Source organism: Euphorbia lathyris, chromosome 2 (assembly GCF_963576675.1).
Source record: "Euphorbia lathyris chromosome 2, ddEupLath1.1, whole genome shotgun sequence".
Lineage (NCBI taxonomy): Eukaryota > Viridiplantae > Streptophyta > Magnoliopsida > Malpighiales > Euphorbiaceae > Euphorbia > Euphorbia lathyris.
Window position 1 is genome coordinate 11,916,808 of NC_088911.1, and position 22,417 is coordinate 11,939,224.

General features: G+C 35.5%; 1 protein-coding gene across 1 annotated transcript; it reads left to right on the forward strand.

Moving 5' to 3' along the window:
* Window positions 1–903: 903 nt before the first annotated feature.
* LOC136216659 (uncharacterized) lies at window positions 904–20,865 on the forward strand. The gene is made up of 50 exons (XM_066003209.1): window positions 904–1,206; window positions 2,127–2,424; window positions 2,543–2,771; window positions 2,869–3,208; window positions 3,301–3,414; window positions 3,517–3,645; window positions 3,768–3,959; window positions 4,041–4,232; window positions 4,478–4,615; window positions 4,771–4,893; window positions 4,983–5,236; window positions 5,645–5,748; window positions 6,354–6,448; window positions 6,525–6,749; window positions 7,379–7,558; window positions 7,641–7,716; window positions 7,839–7,906; window positions 8,326–8,471; window positions 8,740–8,848; window positions 8,950–9,096; window positions 9,205–9,252; window positions 9,330–9,458; window positions 9,730–9,966; window positions 10,048–10,268; window positions 10,359–10,464; window positions 10,663–10,758; window positions 10,873–11,025; window positions 11,961–12,143; window positions 12,223–12,428; window positions 12,500–12,635; window positions 12,724–12,831; window positions 13,261–13,305; window positions 13,506–13,583; window positions 13,704–13,820; window positions 13,922–14,048; window positions 14,130–14,230; window positions 14,327–14,464; window positions 14,541–14,624; window positions 15,094–15,237; window positions 15,325–15,456; window positions 15,541–15,579; window positions 15,662–15,808; window positions 15,883–15,944; window positions 16,423–16,576; window positions 16,661–16,852; window positions 17,101–17,205; window positions 17,361–17,495; window positions 18,916–19,152; window positions 19,687–19,788; window positions 20,512–20,865. Exons 1-50 carry the CDS (start codon window positions 1,102–1,104, stop codon window positions 20,659–20,661), a joined length of 7,176 nt encoding a protein of 2,391 aa, XP_065859281.1. The 5' UTR covers window positions 904–1,101; the 3' UTR covers window positions 20,662–20,865.
* Window positions 20,866–22,417: the final 1,552 nt, after the last annotated feature.

A 22,417-nucleotide genomic window follows, 5' to 3' on the forward strand; every position in this document is an offset into this window, starting at 1 on the left:
GATGAGATATTACGAGATGAAAATAGGAGAAATCATCATCTTAAACTGATTCAATTAGATATATTGAGTTATTGTAGCAGAATGAATAATTGAATTAGAATACTTGGTGATCATGAAATTCCATTAACCAAAATAATTATCATCAAGATGAATTTGTGACTATAATTCTTACGAATTTTATTTTTTATATGTAATATATTGAATTGATAAAGTTTCTTCATATGCAACATTAGAAAAGTATTGATTGTAATAGTTTATAGAATAATATATTGATGTTGCTTCCATTTTAACATAGATTGTAATTCTTTTGTATCGTAGATATAATATTTAATTTTAATTGTAGTTTAATTCAATTTTTGTTTAACCTATATTGTAATTCTTTTGTCTCGTAAATATAATATTTAATTTTAATTATAGTTTAATTCAATTTTTAACCTTTATTATTATTGTTTCACAGAATATTTGGAATATGAAAATGTATTAAAATTCCTAAAATGTACAAATCATTGAATTTTATAAAAATAAATAAATCATTCATCTTTAGTTAAAATTCTATAAAAAAAAGTAGGCAATTATTTTTAAAATTAATTTAATTTGAATTATCATTAAAAAATATATATTAATTTCAACTATACATAATATAAATTTTTTTCATAGCATGATATAAAATTATTTAAAAGCAAATATATCAATTTATTTATTTATCTAAATTATATAAAAGTTTCATATCCTGTGCATCGCACGGGTTTTCGACTAGTATAACCATAATAGAAGTGTTTTTTTTCTAATGAATGTGCAAAAATAAAAACCTAAGTCAAGAAAGGACGTGGCAGAGAAGGAAAGCCTATGCATATCCAAATGGTAGACCCGCGGGTGAATGACGTCTAACCCAGACCAGGCACTTGTCTTGCTTTGGGATGTGCCTTCAAACGCAAAGTCTCACCTTCATTTTTTTCTCTCTCTCTCGACGATTCTCAGTGCCCGCAATTTTCAAAACTTCCATCTCCTAATCTCATTTCTGCTTATCACAACACCATCGAACTCTCGCCCTCTCCACACAAACCCTAATCTCTTACTTTTTGTTCTCTTTGTCTCGTTCCGATGCCTAACTTATCGTCAACATTACCGAATCAGATTCGGTTCTTGCTTCGGAGCTTGAGCGAACCCAACGTCGATGTCGACTCGGTTTTCCGGGAACTTTGTCAGGTATCCTCTTCATTTTACTTTCAGACTATTTTCTGCCTTTTATTTATCAATTGATCGTCCACTATTGGCCATTGTGTTAATTTCAGTGAAACCCTAACTTTTCACTTTTTTGCTACTTGGATTGTTTGATCGCTGTTCGATTCTTGATAACACGACCTCATTTAACTTTCAGGTTTTCCTCTAGTTTGTTGGTTCTTTCTCTCCTGTTTTTTTTTTGTTCCTTTTGAGCTTCGATTACTCTTTTGGTTTGGATGATGAAGGGAGAAAAGTAAAAAAAAAAAAGACGTGCAACTTAGTAGTCAGATTCTGCTCCTGCTTAAAATGTAGATTTCTAGGTTCTTCAATGCTAGAAAACGATAAACAGATAGTAAAATTGAGCAATATGGACGTGGATCCAATCTTGACTATTATCCACGGTATAAAGTGTTTGATTATATAAACTGAGTTGGCAATTCTCCATTTCTCCGCTGATAATGCTATTTATACGTAGTAGTACATATATATGTAATAGCTCTCTGGTTATGCCATCTTTATTCCCTTCCATTATTATTTTGACATTTTGTACTATGAGAATAAACAGAGTTATGCCTGCTCATTTTGTCTTCTAATCATGTTCTAATGGTAGCGATACTATGTGAATGGTTTGCTCTCAATCATGTTGTGCCTTGAAGCTCTCAAATCATGTCATTATAAAGTCTCGTAGTCATGTTTTTAGTTTAACTCTCCTCAATGCACTTTATCATGTACATTGCACATTGTTAATGTCAAGGAAAACCTCTAAAGTAAAGAGCATACGAATTGTTCATGATCTAGTCGTAATGCATCTAAACCTCGACTGTTGACATGCAGTCTATTCTGTTTTCAGCTCCACTTAGCAGTTTCTCTAGTGTTTTATGTATTTAATGTTTTCTTCCTGGCAGTTTATGGAACATGGAGCTGAAGGAAGCATTCTGGTACTCTGTACCTTATTGGAACACATGCACTATCACAGGGAAGACTTAAAGAACACACATCTGGAACCGGTTCTTGTGTCAACCTTCAAAATTCTTTTCGACAAACCAAATTTCAGTACAGTGCTTTGTCAGTCACTTAGAAGTTTGGAGATTAGCGAGGAACTCTTGGAATATTTTTCTAATGTGTTACATTTATCCTTGTGTGAAAAAATTGGCATTGGTCTTGCTTTGTGTGATTTGGAGAATCATGAAACCAGAATTGTAGGTGAGTACTTCATTGGTTAGTTGTTAGGTTGTTGGAACGATGATTTCTTGCTTCATCAGTTTTCTAGGCTTATCATTTTTCATACATTTGTTAAATATGTATTCTTTTTGGCTTCCAGCGAAGAAATTTTGTATGGCTCAGATTGAGGAACTGTGTTCAAATCCAGTTCCTATAAATTCTACAGAGCAAATTCAAAACATTGTCATGTTCCTTCAGCGATCTGGGGGGCTTTCAAATCATGTAGATCACTTTTTGCAGATTTTATCCTTGGTGCAACCAAAAGATGCTCTCCCATTTGTTTTAACTCCTCTATTTTCAGATGAAATGCGTGAGGCCAATTTCTTGAGGTTCGAATCTTTTGTCTCATTGACTGCATTCTTGTTTTCATCTGTATTTTGTTCTTATGTTTTGGCATCTTTTGTGGACTGACTTTTCGCACTGCAGGAATATGGATATTTTCTATGACTGTAAGGAAAATGAATTCGACGTACTTTTAGCTGAAATGGAGAAGGAAATGAGCACAGGTGATATTGTGAAAGAATTGGGATATGGATGCACATTTGATGCCTCACACTGTGAAGAGATATTGTCCCACTTTTCACCACTGACTGAGAGAAACATCTCAAAGATACTGGGAACTATTTCTCGCAACCATGCTGGCCTTGAAGACGGTCAAAGCACATATTCAAACTTTGGTTTAGCTCTTGGTTGCAGCATTTCCACTGATCTGCCACAGCTAAGCTCCTGGAACATTGACATCCTTGTAAAAACAATCAAGCAAATTGTGAGTTACTTCCGTTTCATGTTATGTTTTAGGATTATTGCTGATCTGTTCAAAGTGAACACACTGTTACGAAGCTGATATGCTGTATACAGGCTCCTGGTACCAACTGGATACAAGTGATGGAATATATGGATCATGAGGGATTTTACATTCCTAATGAGGAAGCATTCTCACTCTTTATGTCCATATATAGACATGCCTGTGAGGTATGTATTGTTAACTTAATGGTCCTTTGCTACACGCATCTTTATTGACGTATGTTTATGTACATATTTCTTGCCAATTCTGAGTTTCTGCAAGTTATTCAGGATCCATTTCCTCTGCATGCTATCTGTGGGTTTGTCTGGAAGAACACTCTAGGTCAAATATCTTTTCTCAAGTATGCTGTAATGGCTCCACCTGAAGTGTTTACCTTTGTCCATTCTGGAAGGCAGTTGGTATGATGCAACTTGTCAGATTGTCATTTGCTGCACTGCATAACTTTCCTATGCAATTATTATTCCTATTTTATGTTACTCAGTCTGATGAAATTGTAACTAGTCATTTATTGTTGCTATAGGTATATAATGATGCAGTACATGGACATAAGCTTCAAGTTGGACATGCAAATTATGCATGGTTATGTCTTGACCTTTTGGATGTGCTTTGCCAACTATCTGAGAGGGGTCATTCTAGTTCTGTTCGATCGATGCTTGAATATCCCCTTAAGCACTGTCCAGAAATCTTACTTCTTGGGGTGTCACATGTCAATGTATCACTCTTGTTTTATGGTCAATTCAAGGTTTCCGTTCTTTTTATTTCCCTAAACTTTTTTTTTTATCCATCACTGCAGACTGCCTATAATCTTCTCCAGTATGAAGTGTCCTTTACACTTTTTCCTATGGTAATAAAAGGTGCTGCAAGTGGTATAATTCTGTACCTCTGGCATATAAATCCTAGTATTGTTGTGCGGGGATTTGTAGATGCTCACAATGTTGACCCAGATTGTATAACCAAGATATTGGACATATGCCAGGAGCTGAAGGTAATAATTTGATTGAAATTATCTCTTTTAGTCTTTTTTGTGTGTCCTGTCTATTAGTAAATAAAGTAATACACGAGTTTGGGAACTCTCATTGTACAGTTGTACTAGGGTGATAATGCATGGGAACTTTCAATTTCTTTTTTTATTCTTTCCTTGTTCTTTTGTGGTGATTGATGCATTTTTATTTTTCCTAATATTGCATTTTATTTCCTTCCTTTCAGTTACATCTCTTTTTTTATTTGCAGATTCTGTCATCAGTGTTAGACATGATTCCTTCTTCTAATGGTATAAGATTAGCAGCACTTGCTTCTAGGAAAGAACTTGTAGACCTTGAGAAGTGGCTTACTACTAATATAAGTACGTACAAGGATATTTTCTTTGAGGTAATGTTTGCATCTCCTTGAACTTGCAAACTCTAAAGAGGGCACCATTATTATTAAGTTTCCAAATTCTATCACATTATAGAAATCTAATTCTTCTTCTGGTAGCTGATGATTATGTTAAAAAATGATGAGCTGAAACACATTACAATTTTCAGGAATGTCTGCAGTTTTTGAAGGAAGTCCAACTTAGTGGATCACAGGATTTTTCCACCAAACCTTTCCACCATAATAGTTCTGTGGTGAATGTGTATATGGAAACCAGTTCTACCTTTTTGAAGGTTCTACATTTACTCTCTATCTTAGGCTATCATCCTGCATATCATTTTCTATAATTTGGCGATTCTCTTACTTTGTTTTGGCTCCATAGGTTCTTAAAGCTCATACTGGTTTAATCATCTCTAATCAACTCTCCGAAGAAATGGAAAGGTTGAATTTAACAGTTACAGATTCTAATCCGAGGCTACCGGATGTTTGTCCTGCTGATACTCCTACTCCTGATGGGTTCTCTGATGATGTTGAGACAGAAGCAAACTCGTACTTCCATCAAATGTTTTCTGGTCATTTAACGATCGATGCAATGGTTCATATGCTTGCTCGGTTCAAGGAATCACCTGTAAAAAGGTAGGATGTCAAAGTTTGCTCATATTTTGAAGGCTGATCTACACTGCTAATGTCCTTGCCTTTTTTCTTTTACAATGCTTGACGTATTATTTTTTTTGCCTTTCTAATTATGAGCTTTTGTCTGTATTGTTGTTCAAGCTGTCTATTTTTTTACATCTGATGGAACTGTGGAAGTCTGTGCTTGCAGCTTATGTGTGAACTGCATATTAGTTTGTTATTATCTCTTATTGAGTTATTCTCCATTATCCTCTCCAGTACCATAATTAAAAACATTCTTTGGTTGATTGGTGATTTCCATGATAGATGCATTGTTTTATTCTATCCGTATTTGTCCTTAACAAGGGGATAGCTAACAACTGAGCTTTACAATATGGTGGTAATTTTACTTACTGGTGTATTGGTTGGCAGGGAGCAGTTAATTTTCGAATGCATGATTGGTAATCTATTCGAGGAGTACAGGTTCTTCCCCAAGTACCCTGAAAGGCAACTGAAAATTGCTGCTCTTCTATTTGGTGAGTCTATTTGTGGAATACAATGTTGTAACTTTAAGCTTTTTGATCTTAATCCCAAATTTGTCTTTACTTAATCAAACTTGGTCATGTGCACTGGTTGCTCAAGTTCTGAAATTTGGCATCATTTGCTCTGTTGTTGGAGGATATATGTGTGTGTGTATGTATGTTCTCCTTATCTTTGAAGTCGGTTTTTGCATGTAATTCTTTACCATGACTGGGACTCTACTTTCAGTTTTTACATGGTTATAGGCGGCTGTGACGTTGAAGTTATAAGTTTTGACGTTTCTCTTTAAAAACAGTTTGATGAAATGTTGATTTTTTTTTATTAAATATGAGAAAAATAAAAAATATGAGAAATGTTGACTTTCTAAGTCACTTCAATTTATATGGCTTTGCCATTAAAACGATTATTGACTGGACTGCGTTTTAGATACATGCTTCACTGGAGATGCCTCGAGGAACACTTTGGCCAACGTTATTGCCTGTTTAGTTAGTGTTGAGAATCTATCATGTTAATATATGGACTAATTATTTTTTAGATTTGTGTAGTTAGTGAATGCCTCTTTAAGTAAGTGTATCTAGCTCTGACCTGAAGCATATTTCAGGTTCTGTCATCAAGCACCAGCTTGTAACTCATCTAACTCTTGGGATAGCCTTGCGTGGAGTTTTAGATGCATTACGCAAACCTCCAGATTCCAAAGTTTGGTTCATTTCCTTCTGAATAATCTTCATCGATTTATATTGTATTTTGTTGCTGACGTCTTTTCTGCCTGTAGATGTTCGTCTTTGGGACCAATGCTCTGGAGAAGTTCGTTGATCGCCTATTTGAGTGGCCACAGTATTGCAATCATATCTTACAGATATCTCATCTGCGTAGTACTCATTCAGAAATTGTTTCTCTCATTGAGCGAGAACTTGCCAGGATTTCTGTTGAAGGAATTAACATTTCTTCTGCTGCTAATCATCATGGTTTACCTCAGCCTAGCACAGTGAATGGAGAGGTGAACCTTTGTTCATTTTTTATCTTGTCTTCTGCATTTGAGTTTGTGGCTTGTTAAGTTGTGGGAAGAGTTTTTTGAAGTTTGTTTTCATTTTTGCCATGTAAACTGACCTACAGTTAAATATTAAGGAATTCAACAAATTTAGTTGCTATTCTGGCTTCTTTTATATTAACCAGCAATGAAGCATCTTAGTGATGGGCCTGCTTCTAGCTGATATCTTCCATCTATCCACTAGTTGCATTAAACTATGGGCTACCTTGGGTATTTATTTTCCAGTTGTACACTATATTTTCATCATAACTACTGATGAATTTAAGCTGGTGTCACTGAGTAAATAATCTGTATGTGCAGCTAAGGTTGAGTAAAAAACTGCAAAATGCAATTAGATTATTGACCAGACTACTACTACTCATTTTTGATACTTGTATACTGTGTTTATGAATATTTTTGGGGGGTTATCCTTAAATCTCACCGAGGCAATAGTTTCTAGATTTCACTCAGCTTAGATGAGCTTCATTATATTTGTGGATTATAATTGTGATGAATTAGTTGCTGCTTTTACAAATACAACCTTATAAAGTTGAGTAGGAGCTTAGTCAATTGGATTAAATATTGGACTAATATTGCAGACGAATACTGCTAAATTCATACAACCTGGGCAGCATCTCTCCACATTTCCTGTTCAATTGAGACATGATAATTTGTTGGACGACGGTTATAAAGCTTCTGTGGGTCCATCCAATGACATGAAACCCTTACCTCCTGGAGCACAATCTGTGGTTGCTCCTTCTGGTGAAAATTCAAGCAGAGTATGCCTTCCATTAACGCAGTTAGGTGTTTGCAATTATGTTGTGATTACGGTTTATCTTACCGTTTAAGTTTGAGTTGCAGGGCGTACCTACTTCTTCATCTATGTTGTCTTCTTCTCTTGGTTTTGTCCGTCCTGCCAGATCAGCTACTTCTACCAGTAATTTCTTACTGATAGTTATACAATACAATTTATATGTCGTTTACATTAAGCTATCATGCTTTGTTTCTTCGAAGAACCCTTCATTTTTAAGCATAGTTTGTATGACCTGTTTTGTGCAGGGTTCGGCTCTGCATTGAACATTGAAACACTTGTAGCTGCTGCTGAGAGAAGGGAGACACCAATAGAGGTATGAAAAACCGTATGCTGGTTTTAGTTTAATGGATTGGGTATTTGAATGGGCATGATGGGCACATTTTCATGGCACGGAATAGGTACATGAGAAAGCCATTTCTATAATCAAGCTATACATCTGCAAAATTTGTGGTGTTTTCAGACTTCAATTAACCTAAATTAATTTTTAAGTCGTCTAGGGTCTTCGAAATTGAAGTACGATTGCTTTCTCTTCCAGTATTTTGTATAATCAATGTCCTCCCAATCAGCTCTTGTTGGTAGAATTTCAGGCTGCAGAAATTGTTGGTTACCTACTGATTCTGCTGCTTTTTCCAGAGTTTTTGGGCACTATTTTCCATTATTAATTAACCATGTTTCATTTCTTCAGCTTTGATTGTGCACTATCTATAACTGTCTTCTGCTTTTTGCTTACAGTCTCCAGCATCTGAGGTTCAGGATAAAATATCATTCATAATCAATAACATTTCAACTGCAAATATTGAAGCAAAAGCTAAAGAGTTCATGGAAATATTGAAGGAGCAGTATAATCCTTGGTTTGCCCAGTATATGGTTATGAAAAGGTGTGAAGTTTTTTATTGCTGCACATGCATGGGAATTTTTCCTGGCATGTCTCTGTTAATGCACAATGTGTGAAACTTCATTTTTGCTGACTATAGCAGCCATCAATAGTCCAGGCTATAATAGTCTCTTCTGTCCCAATTTCTTTTATTCTTAATTTTAATTTACTACTTGGATGATTAGTCTAAATTTAGGTGGTTGTTTATACAACAATTGTATTTTCTTTTATTCATATGGTAAAATATCTGTCCTTGGTTAATCTCTTTTCAGGGCAAGCATTGAGCCCAATTTTCATGACTTGTACTTGAAATTCCTGGATAAAGTTAATTCGAAGGCCTTGACTAGGGAGATTGTCCAAGCCACTTATGAGAACTGCAAGGTATCCTTTTTCACTAATCTGTGCACAAACTCTGTTGAATCAAAATGCTTCTCACAAAATGAAGAGTAATTTGAATTTTAAATGCTTTTGAGTTGTTACAGGTTCTATTAGGTTCAGAGCTTATAAAATCAAGTGTAGAAGAGCGTTCATTGCTAAAGAATTTAGGAAGCTGGCTTGGTAAATTAACAATCGGCAGAAATTCGGTTCTGAGAGCTCGTGAGATAGATCCCAAATCTTTGATCATAGAGGTATAATCTATACTAATGCAGGCTTTTGTTCTATACTTGATAGCTTTCAAGAATTATATTTTTACTGTACCAGATATCTCATTTGATGTTTGTCTTTTGACTTGGCAGGCATATGAGAAAGGATTGATGATTGCTGTAATTCCATTTACTTCCAAGGTATAGTTAATTGATGACAGTTGTTTTGGTCTCAATATTTAGATGCTGTAATACTCATCTTAAGCTACCTACTGTAGATTCTTGAACCGTGCCAAAACAGTCAAGCTTATCAACCCCCTAATCCTTGGACTATGGGTATTCTCGGATTACTTGCAGAAATCTACTCAATGCCGAACCTGAAAATGAACCTTAAGTTTGACATTGAGGTATATTGCAGTAATGGTGCCTTCTATGCTTACTTTGTTTTTGACAAAGTAAACATTACTTTCTGTGTTTTCACCATTGGATGATGGAGTGTAAAATTCATCCAATAATGAAAACGCACAAAGTAATGCTTACTTTCTCAAAAACAAAGTAAGCATAGCCTCTATCTGCAGTAACATGTTGGATGTGCTTCCAGTTTGATAACCACGGGACACATTGTTCTTTGTGTACAACCCATATTACCACGTCCTTATTATCTTTTTTTTTTGGTAGGTGCTATTCAAGAACCTGAGTGTAGATATGAAGGACATAACACCTACTTCTCTTTTGAAAGATCGAAAAAGGGAGATTGAGGGGAACCCTGATTTCTGGAATAAAGATGTTGTAGCATCTCAATCTCAAATTGGTACTGAAGTTAAACCTGCAATTATCCCCCAGCCAAATCATGTTGAGTTACCACCTGAGGCTGCACCTAATAATTCTTTTGCTCCCTCCCATTTACAATCCCAGGTTTGTGTTCGTTCAATCTTATATTTTTTTTCTCTTAATAGTTTATTCATTGTTTTGAAGCTTATCTGCTGATGCTTTTAGTTCGTTGCTCCTGCTCATATTCCGGTATCATTGATGGAGGATGACAAAATGCCTTCATTAGAGCTTTCTTTTCCTAAAGGACCATATCAACCTGTATCTACTATTTCTCCATCTTCTTTTTCGGTCGGCCAGGTGCTTCCTACAACAATACCCAACATAGTAAATCATGTGATTATCAACCCAAAGCTTAACAGTTGGGGCTTGAACTTGCATTTTCAAAGGTTTGATGCTGTTGCTGCAATAATCTTTTTGTTCTTAGCATGTTATTTGTAATATACTGTGATAATCTTCATGCCATTCATGCTTTGCAGAGTGGTTCCTATTGTTATGGATAGAGCTATAAAAGAGATAGTGACTAGCATTGTTCAGCGCAGTGTTTCTATAGCTACGCAGACAACAAAGGAACTCGTTTTAAAGGTTTGCTGACTGAACTCCTGGGTTCCTGTTCTTAGTGTCTGGAATCATACATTAGACATCTATTATTTCCCTGGTGGCTTGACATACTTTCTTTTCTATAACTGTTACCTCATTTATATGCTTAAATAGTGTAGCTGCATCCTTTTAATTCCAAATTTTATGTAATCGATAAATTATCCTTATTATGTGCAATCATAGGATTATGCCATGGAATCTGATGAGTCAAGGATTTATAATGCTGCACACTTGATGGTTGCAAGTTTGGCTGGAAGCTTAGCTCATGTCACATGCAAGGTTCCATTATTTGCCACAGGATTCTTAGTGTTTTTTCTTTCTCCTTTCAAGATTACAAATCAATCCTGTAATTTATTGTATAGCTGATACTGTGCAACATTTTTGGATTTCTAGGAGCCATTACGCAATTCAATATCAACTCAACTGAGGAATTCACTTCAGGGTTTGAGTATTGCAAGTGACCTTCTAGAACACTCTGTGCAACTTGCTACAAATGATAACCTTGATCTTGGTTGTGCGATAATTGAGCAGGCTGCCACAGATAAGGTTTTACTTTGAGCTTTGATATATGCAGGAACAGAAGCTGTTTACCCCCATCTTCCTCATCTTTCTTTATTTCTTATGTTTCTTTCACACCAGCCTGCTTCTCTCACCCAATCTGCGTGTATGTATAATATAATATACTCAGTTTGGTGATGAATCAATTTAGCCAGAAAGTTGATTAGGTGAGGTTTAGTTAGGTGTTGGATGGGAAAGATTGTCATCTCAAAGCTTATTTGTGTAAACATGTGATTGAGAAAAGCAAATTTTGTGCGGATATTCATGTCCCTCTAAAAAACATCAGAGGGATGTGATAGGGATTTGTGCTTGCTAAAGGAGCTATTACAGCTTGCCTACAATAAATCACTTAAGGAAGGGTATTACAACCCATGTCCCATATTTTATTAGTGTATTTGAAGTCTGGATTCTAACAAACAGTGACTCTGGCTAATTCTTTCCAGGTGGATTGATGTTTGCGAAATTCTACAAAAATGTCTTTTTGATGTAGGGAGAAAGTTGTAATATGCTTACAGTCATTAAAAAGTGAATAGGAAAATATGTAAAATTTCTATCTGAAGGCGAGTTGGGGTTCTTGAAAGAGAAGACAGTGGGAAATGCTACCTGGATTGTCAGGGTTTTAGTCAGGGCGGAACCAAGGGGGGGTTGGGGGGTGGGGGAAATAGGGAGGCTAAAAAAATTTTGCCCAGCCCTAGGGGGTTGGACTTTGAAAATTTAACCGCACAGTTAATTTCGTTTTTTTTTTACGTTTCCAAATTTTTTTTACTGATATGTTTGAGCCCCGGGTCATCCGGGGTCCTGGTTCCGCCACTTTTAGTGCAGCCAAAAATAATGCTCTTGCTGTCTCATCAATTTTTTTTATAGTATTAAGCGATAATTTGAATTTCTTCTATATTCAGTTTCTGTTTTATTGCTCTATGTAGGCAATACAAACCATTGATGGGGAAATAGCTCAACCACTTTCACTAAGAAGGAAGCATAGAGACGGTGTTGGTCCAACATACTTCGATGCTAACATTTATACACAAGGATCCATGGGTGTTGTACCTGAGGCTCTTCGCCCAAAACCTGGCCACCTCTCTGTCTCTCAACAGAGAGTTTATGAGGTAATATAACTGTTGCTGTTTTCTTGACACCTATTTTACTGACTGGAATAGTAATACCCGATATTTCACTCCATTTCAGGACTTTGTCAGGCTTCCATGGCAAAACCAATCTAGCCAGAATTCGCATAATGTTCCAACTGTCTCTTCAACATCATCTGGTGCTACTTCTTTGGTTAGTGCATTTGTAGGGCCTGGACAACTTAATCAAGGAAACTTGGGATTTGAACCGGTTTCTCGCACTTTGGATGTAGCTTCCGATGCTATTGATTCAGCTGCACTTATCAGGTATTCTGTTTTTCTTGTTTTTTTTTTCTGTTTTTATATTTACTAAGATTTTTTTTTTTGTAATGTTCCAGTGTGTCCTCTGTTCAAATTGGGGCAACAGATGGTGTAAGCCAGCAAATTTCTGAAAATAATTCTGGCAATGCTCCATTTTCTTCAACTGCCCCAGCCATGGAGCTTCATCCTGTGGATAATTCTGATGCTGTGAAGGTGTGGAAACTGGAAAATAACCTCTGTTCTTCAAACTGATGTACGCTAATATATTGTTGTTAACATTTGTCTTTCTTATTAATGATAGGAATCAGGAATTTCATCCCAAACAATACCTCCGCTTAATAGCAGCATTTCAGAGCCTTCATTGAACACAAGGGATGCATTGGACAAATATCAGATCATTGCACAGAAGGTTGTTTTCAAAATGCTTGATCTTGTAGTAATACTGTCCCACTGTTTTTCTCACTTTTGGAACCACAATATTCTTCTCTCAACTGTTGAATGTTGTATGTCCTGAAATATCTTCATCATCGCCCTTTGATAAGAGTAGCACCAGCATTCTTTAGACCAAAAGGCATGACAGTGAAGGTTGTTTTAAAAATGCTTGATCTTGTAGTAATACTGTGCCACTGTATTTTCTTACTTTTGGAACCACAATATTCTTGTCTTTCTTACATCTGGTTTTCCATGTCTTCTATATTAATTTGTGCATTGTATGTCTGATTGCATGGATGGCCTTCTGCTGAGATTACTAAGTTGTGCGCTCTTGCTTTGTATCTTCTCTATGTTTGTTTGTCAAATGAGCGCATTGCATATATCTTACTCTGCTGCTCACTTTCAGTTGGAGGCGCTGGTTAATAATGATGCCAAAGAAGCAGATATTCAGGTATTTTGTCTCTGCCTTCAAACTCAGAATGCTGGCACCATGTTTATCGGTTGATACTCAAGGAAAGATCGGTTATGTTTGATATTTTCCTTTTGTTGCGTGAAATCCTTTTTCTTCACTAGTATTTGTTCTCTTCTATTTTCTTGATTTTTTCTTCTGAAACTAAAGTGCATTTGCTCTCATTTCAACTTGTGTTATAGGGTGTAATTGCTGAGGTTCCTGAAATCATTCTTAGGTGTATCAGTCGAGATGAGGCTGCATTGGCTGTGGCACAAAAGGTGTGCTTCATTTTATTGATATGAAAGCTTGTTTATAACCAACCTTTATGCAAGCCTAAATTTTATTACTTGGGATCCCTTATCAGCTTCTTCATCTTTTCTGTCTAAATGTTCTCACAGGTGTTCAAGGGTTTATATGAAAACGCATTGAATAACTTTCATGTTAATGCTTGTCTTGCAATTTTGGCTGCCATCCGTGATGTATGCAAGCTTGTAGTTAAAGAACTCACCAGTTGGGTATGTTTTGCTCAATCATGTTAATCGTTATATCAGCTTTATGATCATTTATGCTCTGCTCTAAGTTGGAGCTTTCACATAAATGTTGCTAATTTATGCAGGTGATTTATTCGGATGAGGAGCGGAAGTTCAATAAAGATATTACAGTTGGCCTTATACGCAGTGAATTACTCAATCTTGCAGAATACAATGTGCATATGGCAAAACTTCTTGATGGGGGAAGGAATAGTATGTATTATATGAAAAATATATTTTTCTGTCTGTATAATGTTGTACTTCTCCAATTTATTAATTCCATGGAATATGCAGAGGGGGCAACTGAATTCGCTATATCTCTTATTCAAGCCTTAGTTGTTGAAGATTCCAAAGTTATTTCTGAACTCCATAATCTTGTCGATGCATTGGCCAAGGTTTTTTAATCATTTGCCTTCTTGTGGAGTAGTATATTTTCGCCTTCCTTTTGTTTCTCTTTTTTCTGGTGTCATTTCAGTCATTTTGCTTTTCAGCTGGCGGCAAAATCTGGATCTCCCGAGTCACTACAACAACTGATTGAGATTGTCAAGAATCCTTCTGCCAATTCGGCTGCATTATCTAGTTTTACTGTAGGAAAAGAGGACAAGGCTAGACAGTCTAGAGATAAAAAGGTTCGCTCAGATATCATAGCATATGTCCTAGTGGTTCAACCCTTGTAACCGTGAAAATTATGTTTATGTTAAACAGGTTATCAATCAGTCAATAGCTAACCGGGAAGACTATGTCAATGTGGACTCTGTGGAACCAGATCCTCCTGGTTTTCGGGATCAGGTACAGCCTTTTTTTTTTAGTTGAACACATTTTTTTGATCGCTGCACAATGCTTTTCAAGGTGATGTTGATTTGAAATTCACAATATGCTTTGAATCTGCATCTCCCTTTATTCTCTTCCTCGCGGCTCTCTCCTTTTCACCCACATATATATACTCGCAGCTTGATTGAGTTGGCACATCAGTTTGAATGCTATAATGATTTTTAAGGATAAGCTGACCAGGCCAGCATTATTTTCACCTTTGCATCTGCATCTCTTTCTCTCTGTCTGTTGCTCTCATATGCATGTGCCTGCATGTGAAGACGTATTGGTCTGTGTAATCAAAATTGATACTTGGGCAAATTTTATTGTTGTCATTTCCACCATGCCCTCTTCATTATGAGCCTGAGACTGAATAATGCACCTGAAGGGCTGTTTTGAGTGTTTTAACAGTCCATAGATGTGCATATACTGATATTGATTTATGTAGGTTTCCTTGCTATTTGCGGAATGGTATCGGATTTGCGAGCTTCCTGGTGCAAATGATGCTTGCAGTCATTATGTAGTACAATTACATCATAATGGACTGTTGAAGGGGGATGACATGACAGATCGTTTTTTCCGTATCCTTATGGTGATTTGCCTAATCTGAAACGTATTTATTTATTTTGGTTGTAATGATAAGGGATTTCAAATATAATCCTGTGTTATAACATTTCAGGAACTCTCTGTTTCTCATTGCTTATCCTCTGAGGTCATTAACTCTGGTGCGTTGCAATCGCCTCAACAAGGGCAGAATTTATCATTCCTTGCGATAGATATTTATGCAAAACTCGTCTTTTCAATCTTCAAGGTACGATTAAGTCGCTTTTTGTGGATTTTCTTCCAGTTATCATATTATGGGTTCTCTGTCTACAATTATCATCTTGATTTTTAGGTGGACCCAGGATCAAATAGATTTCTTCTGTTGACCAAGGTGAAACTTACTCCAAAGATTGTTTTTCATTTATTTTGTTTCCGTTCACTTTGTTCTTTAATATGGCTATGGGTTTCAACAGATCCTTGCTGTTACTGTTAGATTTGTCCAAAAGGATTCGGAGGAGAAAAAAACATCTTTTAACCCCAGACCATATTTTAGATTATTTGTAAACTGGCTGCTGGACTTTGTGTCCCCTGACCCTGTCATTGATGGTGCAAGCTTTCAGGTAAGACTTTTTGTTTTGCATTTACTTGAATTTTTTTGTCTTTCCTAGACTAATATTAGTTGCTTGTGCCACAGATACTCACTACCTTTGCAAGTACATTCCATACGTTACAGCCCCTCAAAGTTCCTGCTTTCAGGTTAGAAACGAGGCTTTCATATGTAAATATATTACTCTTCAAATGCTCCTGATTGATTTTTTTCTTCTTTAAAACCGGAAAGGATGGCTTTCCTTTTTTCTTCTTCTCTCTCTCTTTCTCTTGTATAAGGGACAAATTTACCCTAAGGTTATTGGGGAATATCAATATTTTCTTCATGGTACAAAATGATCCAATGTTGCCTCTATGATAGAAACCCTAGTTCACCTTTATCCTTTTGTAATTAAATACGGATGATATTACTGTCGGAATCCCTTGAGAAGGATAAAATTGAGCCGGGGTTTCTACCATGAGGGCAACATTGGACCATCTTGTACCATGAGGGTAAAATTGACCTTTCCCTTTTTGTTCCGGTCCTAAAAAATATGATGTGAAAGGACAAGCGACTTTTTACATTTATATATTAGTGTGTCAAATTTTTCCTTGATGTGTGCTTGCCTTGTTTATAATTGTTTACCAGCTTTGCATGGTTGGAGTTGGTGAGTCATAGGAGCTTCATGCCAAAACTGCTTACTGGGAATGCTCAAAAGGGTTGGCCTTACGTCCAACGTTTGCTAGTTGACTTGTTCCAATTCCTCGAACCATTTTTGAGGAGTGCTGAACTAGGAATTCCAGTATGCCACTTCTACTTGCTGCTTGTTCAGCTAACTAAATGTTAATATGTAGATTTTATATTGATCTATTTACTTCTTGTGCAGGTTCACTTTCTGTATAAAGGTACATTGAGGGTACTCTTGGTGCTCCTCCATGATTTTCCTGAGTTCCTATGTGATTACCATTTCACATTTTGTGATGTGATTCCTCCAAGCTGTATACAAATGCGTAACGTCATCCTGAGTGCTTTTCCTCGCAATATGAAGCTTCCAGATCCATCTACTCCGAATTTGAAGGTGTTATATTTAATGCATAAAGGCTTAACAAATCGGTTTTTACATCCAAATGGGTTAAATGTCACATATGGGAATACCTCAAGGGGAAAATGTTACCACGGGCAAATGACAAAATTTTGGACACCACAGGGGCCAAATAGGGCTTTAATTCTATATTTAATAATATAAAGATTAGAGAATAAAATAATTAATTATTGCTTGATTCTGAGATCGATCCCCGGGATGGGTCTTATCTTTTGTTTTTGCAGATTGATTTGCTTGCAGATATAAAGGAAGCTCCTCACATTCTCTCCGAGGTTGATTCAGCTCTTAAAGCAAAACAGATGAAAGCTGATGTGGATGAATATCTCAAGGTGCGTCTCTATCTATCTATCATCTACTGTGGCCAATGAACTGTTTTTATCTCATAATTTGCAGAAAGCTTCATTTGTGGTTATTTCCTTCATTTATTGAGTGTTATTGTAGTTTAGTAATAATGTCTCGAATGTTATTTGGATCTCATATTCAGACGAGGCAGCAGGGTTCCCCTTTTCTGACTGATCTGAAGCAGAGGTTGTTCCTCTCACCTAGTGAAGCTTCCTCAGCTGGTACTCGTTACAATGTACCATTGATAAACTCCCTTGTGCTTTATACTGGGATGCAGGTATTTTCTGGTTCATTGTTACCCATATTATGGTTTGTTTGTTTTTTTTCCTCTTTCCCAGCTACTGCCTGCAAAGTGTATGAACATATGTAGGTAGCACTGAAATGGGGTAGGGTGGGGATGAGGACTGCTGCTCCCATCCCCATTTATGAAATTGGGAAACAAATTGTCCCGCACTCCATTCCTTAAGTTTTAATATTTTATTTTATTGTTTTAATTTTAAAATACACTAAGACCCCGCAAACATAATATAAATAATATTTGTATACTCACTTCATACAAAAGATGCATCAAACAATTAAAAGCAATATATCAATCCACCAAATATAAAATTAGTAAATAACAATTATCCATATAAACCATAATTATTAAAGGCAAGGTGCAACTGTGCAAGTCTCAGACAGCGCCTGAGCATACAAGGCGTGCTAAAGATAAATAATATATAAAATTAACATGTTCAAAATAGTCATACTAAATCACCATGATCTTAATCATAAAATGCATAATATAAATTTCGAATCCTTAGTTAATTGACTAATTGTATAATAGCTACTTTTTCATCAAGACTAAAGTCTCCATTTGTGATTTTTCTGAACTCTTCAAACTTGAGCATTTTTGTGTGTTCTTTGAGATATTTTCCTCCAAGTCTTTCTATTCTAATTTAATTTCAGCAGTATATTATATTGATAGAAAAGGGCTGGGATTAAACAATCCTATTTTAAACTTGGAACCTTTGTAAACATTGTGTAGTTTCTAAATTTGCGCCTAGGCCTGAAATGCGCACTCAGGTGCACGCCTCTTGAACAGAGGCTGCCTTTTGGCATTTCAGGCGATATGCCTGGTGCCTAGCAACTTTTAAGCCTGATGTGTGCCTTACATAACTATGATATAGACCAAAATTTATCCATGTAGAAATCCGTTGAACATTCAATACCAAAAAAAATATTATAAGAAAAATAGTAGGTTCAGATTGTTTGTACAAGAATCCTGATTTTTTGAAACATATAAATAGTAATAGTAAACAAATAGTTATAATATAATTCTGTTTTTTCATTTGAGGAATCACTGGGGAAGGGGATCCCAGTTGAGTGGGGAGGTCCCTTTCCCTGCCTATTTGAAAGCTTTTTCTTCATCCCCACCCTGTGGGGGAATTAGACAGGGATTCCCCATTCCCGAGGATTGATCCTCTCCATCGGGAAAAGATAATACCTGCCTTGTTTGCAATTCTAAATGTATTTAGGTATTGAATATGGACAAAATATGCCAGAACGTAGTGCTGTCATAATTGCGGAATGTTGTAAAGAAACTTGAAAATGATTGTCAATTTAATTCAGTTTCATTCTTTTCTCCATGATCGATAGTAAAATATGATCTCTTAATCAAATTACTTCCCTTCATTTGTTGAAATTCTCTTTTGCAGGCCATAGCGCACTTGCATACAAGGACGTCTCATACACCATCAACAGGAACTGCTACTCCTCCAGCTGTACTATTGGTGGATGCTGCTTCGGATATATACCATACTCTGATACTCGAGCTTGATACTGAGGGTCGCTACCTCTTTCTGAATGCTGTTGCCAACCAACTACGCTATCCAAATAATCATACATATTACTTCTCTTACGTCTTACTTTATCTCTTTTCTGATTCAAACCAGGTAGAGCACTATTGTCTTTTGATCGTCTACTTGAATGCATTTCCAGTACTTTAAATTTTTGCATTCCCATTCTGTTTTATCCTTTGTTGCAGGGAATCTTTAATTTTGAAGCTCTGAAGTGTTTGATGTTTCAGAAATCAATAATGTTTTGAGTTGTTTCTGTAATTTAGAAAAACTGGAAACTTGTTACCTAGAATGTAATGTGTTTTCAAAAGTGTCCATGTTAATCACATAATATTTTCTAAATCTTCTACAAGTTTTCAAAATGAAGAAATCTTGTTTCTTCCCTCTATTATGCAAATTCTTTCAATGTATAAATTAAGCATACATTTTTTTTATCATTTTAAAAATAATTTTAAAAGTTTATTGATATATCCATATATTTCTAGTATCTGTATATTTCCTCCACCTTTCGGTTTCCTATATATTTTACAATATTAATTTCTGGTTTTGTTTTCAGGTAACATAGGTTTTATTGGACCCAATGGAAATACAACTGTTTGTGCTTATTGTGTTTTCCTTTTGCCATGTCAGGAAATTATTCAGGAGCAGATCACTAGAGTTCTGTTGGAGCGGCTAATAGTTAATCGGCCACATCCATGGGGCCTTCTAATTACTTTCATTGAGCTCATCAAGGTAAAATCTTTTGCTTGGATCTCATTTTATGCTGCATTTCACGTTTCCGAAATGTTATGGTTCAAGTACCTAATTTTGAGGAGGGAGAAAGGATTTAGCCTCCATGTAGGAAACAATTACATCTAGCAGACGGTGCAATTTCAAGCCTTGTTAACGAAATATATATATATTTTTTTCATGCCTCAACCTATGGTTCTAGCCATACAGTAAGGCTTGAAATTGCACATCTTCTTTTAATGGAAAAAAACACTTCTTCTGCCAATGAGACTTTAAAAATGCACCATGTGATAAACGTTGAGCCATAAAAAAATGCATCTTCTGCTAATGAGACTTTAAATTGCACTATTCGATAAACGTTAGGCTTATGATTGCATTGTTTTATATGCGAAGGAGATTTGCTCTCCCCCCCTAGGTTAACTTTGGAAACTAAGGTTCTTTGAATTGGAAATTCATGGAATGTGTTTTAAAAAATGGATCAATGCTAATCAACATTAATCTTCTACAAGCTTACAAAATTTAACAATCTCTTTTTCCTATATTATGCATGTGACTCGTGTGCAATTTTTTTTAATATATATAATTAACATGTATTTTTGCAATTTTAATTTATGACTATACCCAAATGTTTTTATAATATCTGCTGTAGATGCTTTGTCTTGTTCATCTCCCTCGTATTATTTCATTCATACAAATTTATTTATATATTTCCCATTTGTTTTGTAGAATCCTTTATACAATTTCTGGAATCGATCTTTCATAAGATGTGCACCAGAGATTGAGAAGCTGTTTGAATCAGTGGCGAGGTCATGCGGCGGCTTAAAACCTATGGATGAGAGTATGGTTTCGGGCTGGGTTTCTGAAAGCACACACTGAAGGCTTTCAACTGGTGGTCCATTTTTTTGTCCTTTTTCTTTTGTATTCTAAATGTTATGCAACTTCTAAATCCGTTCTAGTATAGGAGTAAATATGTGTATTTATCTTGTACATGGGTTAATGTATTTTCCGTAGCATGAATGCTAGTTATAATATAACATTTCTTGTACCAAATTGAGTGGTGTTAGCGAGTTTCTGTTCTCATGTTTGCAACCATGGTGTGCGTGGTAAACGATAACCTCTTCTTATGATTCTTATTTGTTATTTTATATTATCTATAATCTTATAGAAATTCTATAACTTCATAATGACACTAATTTGTTTTGACATTCTTGCTGGTAGATTTTATTGTAAAATTACTGTTTACGCATCAATTGGACGATTTTCTGATTATTGAAAGTAAAATGTACAACAACAATTTACTAGTTTAGCAGTTTTCTAGTTAAATTAACTGGAATAAATGAATATATATGTATGAAAAGAAGATAGATCACGTATTAATGCAAAATGATGTACAAACACAAATTCAATACTTCTTGTAAAAAGGCTAATTGGAGATAATGTATGTTCTTCTAATCACAGAATGTTTTAGTATGCGATTATCTGGGATCCATCTTCTGAACCATATAAAGACTTAATGACTTTTATCATCATACAGAAACAACTTTCTCTTACGGGGCGTTTGATATTCTATTGGGATAGGGATAAGAATAAAGGTTGAGATATGGACAAGGATAAATAGTTGGGATAAGGATAAAAATATAATTCGAGAATTGTTATTCAATGTTTGGTATGTGGGATAGGGATAAAATAATACATTTTACTATTTTAACCTTATTTAAACTACATCAACATTAATTTGAGGGATAAGATGGATTTTTCCATCCTATTAAAATCGCAGGAGCTTATCCTATCTCCTTATACCACCACCCTCCTGGGTATAAGATTTGAGGGATAAGAGACTTATCCCTCGTCCGTCTCACTCTTCTATCTCACAAACAAACGCGGGATAACTTATCTCGTGTTTTTTTTATCCATATCTCACCTCCTATATCCCTCTTAACAAACACCCCGTTAAGGTTAACTAATTTTTAGCATGCCATTTTGCTGTTGTTATTTTGCTTAGGGTTAAAGTAGTGATACATGGGTGCTTGTAGTTGTCTCTTATATTTTTTGAGGTGTTCTTATAAAGAAAAAAGAAAAAATTAAAGCTCCATATATATTTCAATTCACAAGTTGCAGCTGTTGAGGACTTGCTCACAAAGATTTGTTTCTTACCATTCCAACAGACTATATAATTATCTAGTTACATACAATCTTTGTAACAATCTTCATACTTTCGACAAAACGAGTCCAATCAGAGTCACAGTATCCAAACAACTTTAATGAATTATTTTCTTTTGAAAACAATCCATAAGACAGAGTACCTTTCAAGTATTTAAGAACATGTAAAGTTGCACTCATATGAATCTGGAGCACTCGGGTATTGACTCAATTGTTGAGTAATAGAGAAAAGATATAGTCAAGTAAAAAGTATACGAACTGTTGAAAAGGTGACTCATAGTCTAGCAACTGATTGCAGAAGAAATCCCTTATTTCAAGGAGATAAAGTAGTAGTTACGATTATATTTGAATTTTTCTGTTTTTTATATCTGCAGCAGATTAGGTTATATCTGCTCCTGATTTTTCTGCTATTTTTTATGAACTATTCATGTATAAATAAGGTCTCCGTTATTCAATAAAATATAACTTCTAC

Excerpts from the sequence above, each read along its gene's own strand:
- LOC136216659 (XM_066003209.1), top strand. The coding sequence starts at position 1,102 with ATGCCTAACTTATCGTCAACATTACCGAATCAGATTCGGTTCTTGCTT. Across the intron at positions 8,472-8,739 it reads CAGTATATGGTTATGAAAAG|GGCAAGCATTGAGCCCAATT; the intron begins GTGTGAAGTTTT and ends ATCTCTTTTCAG. Across the intron at positions 14,625-15,093 it reads CTCCTGGTTTTCGGGATCAG|GTTTCCTTGCTATTTGCGGA; the intron begins GTACAGCCTTTT and ends TGATTTATGTAG.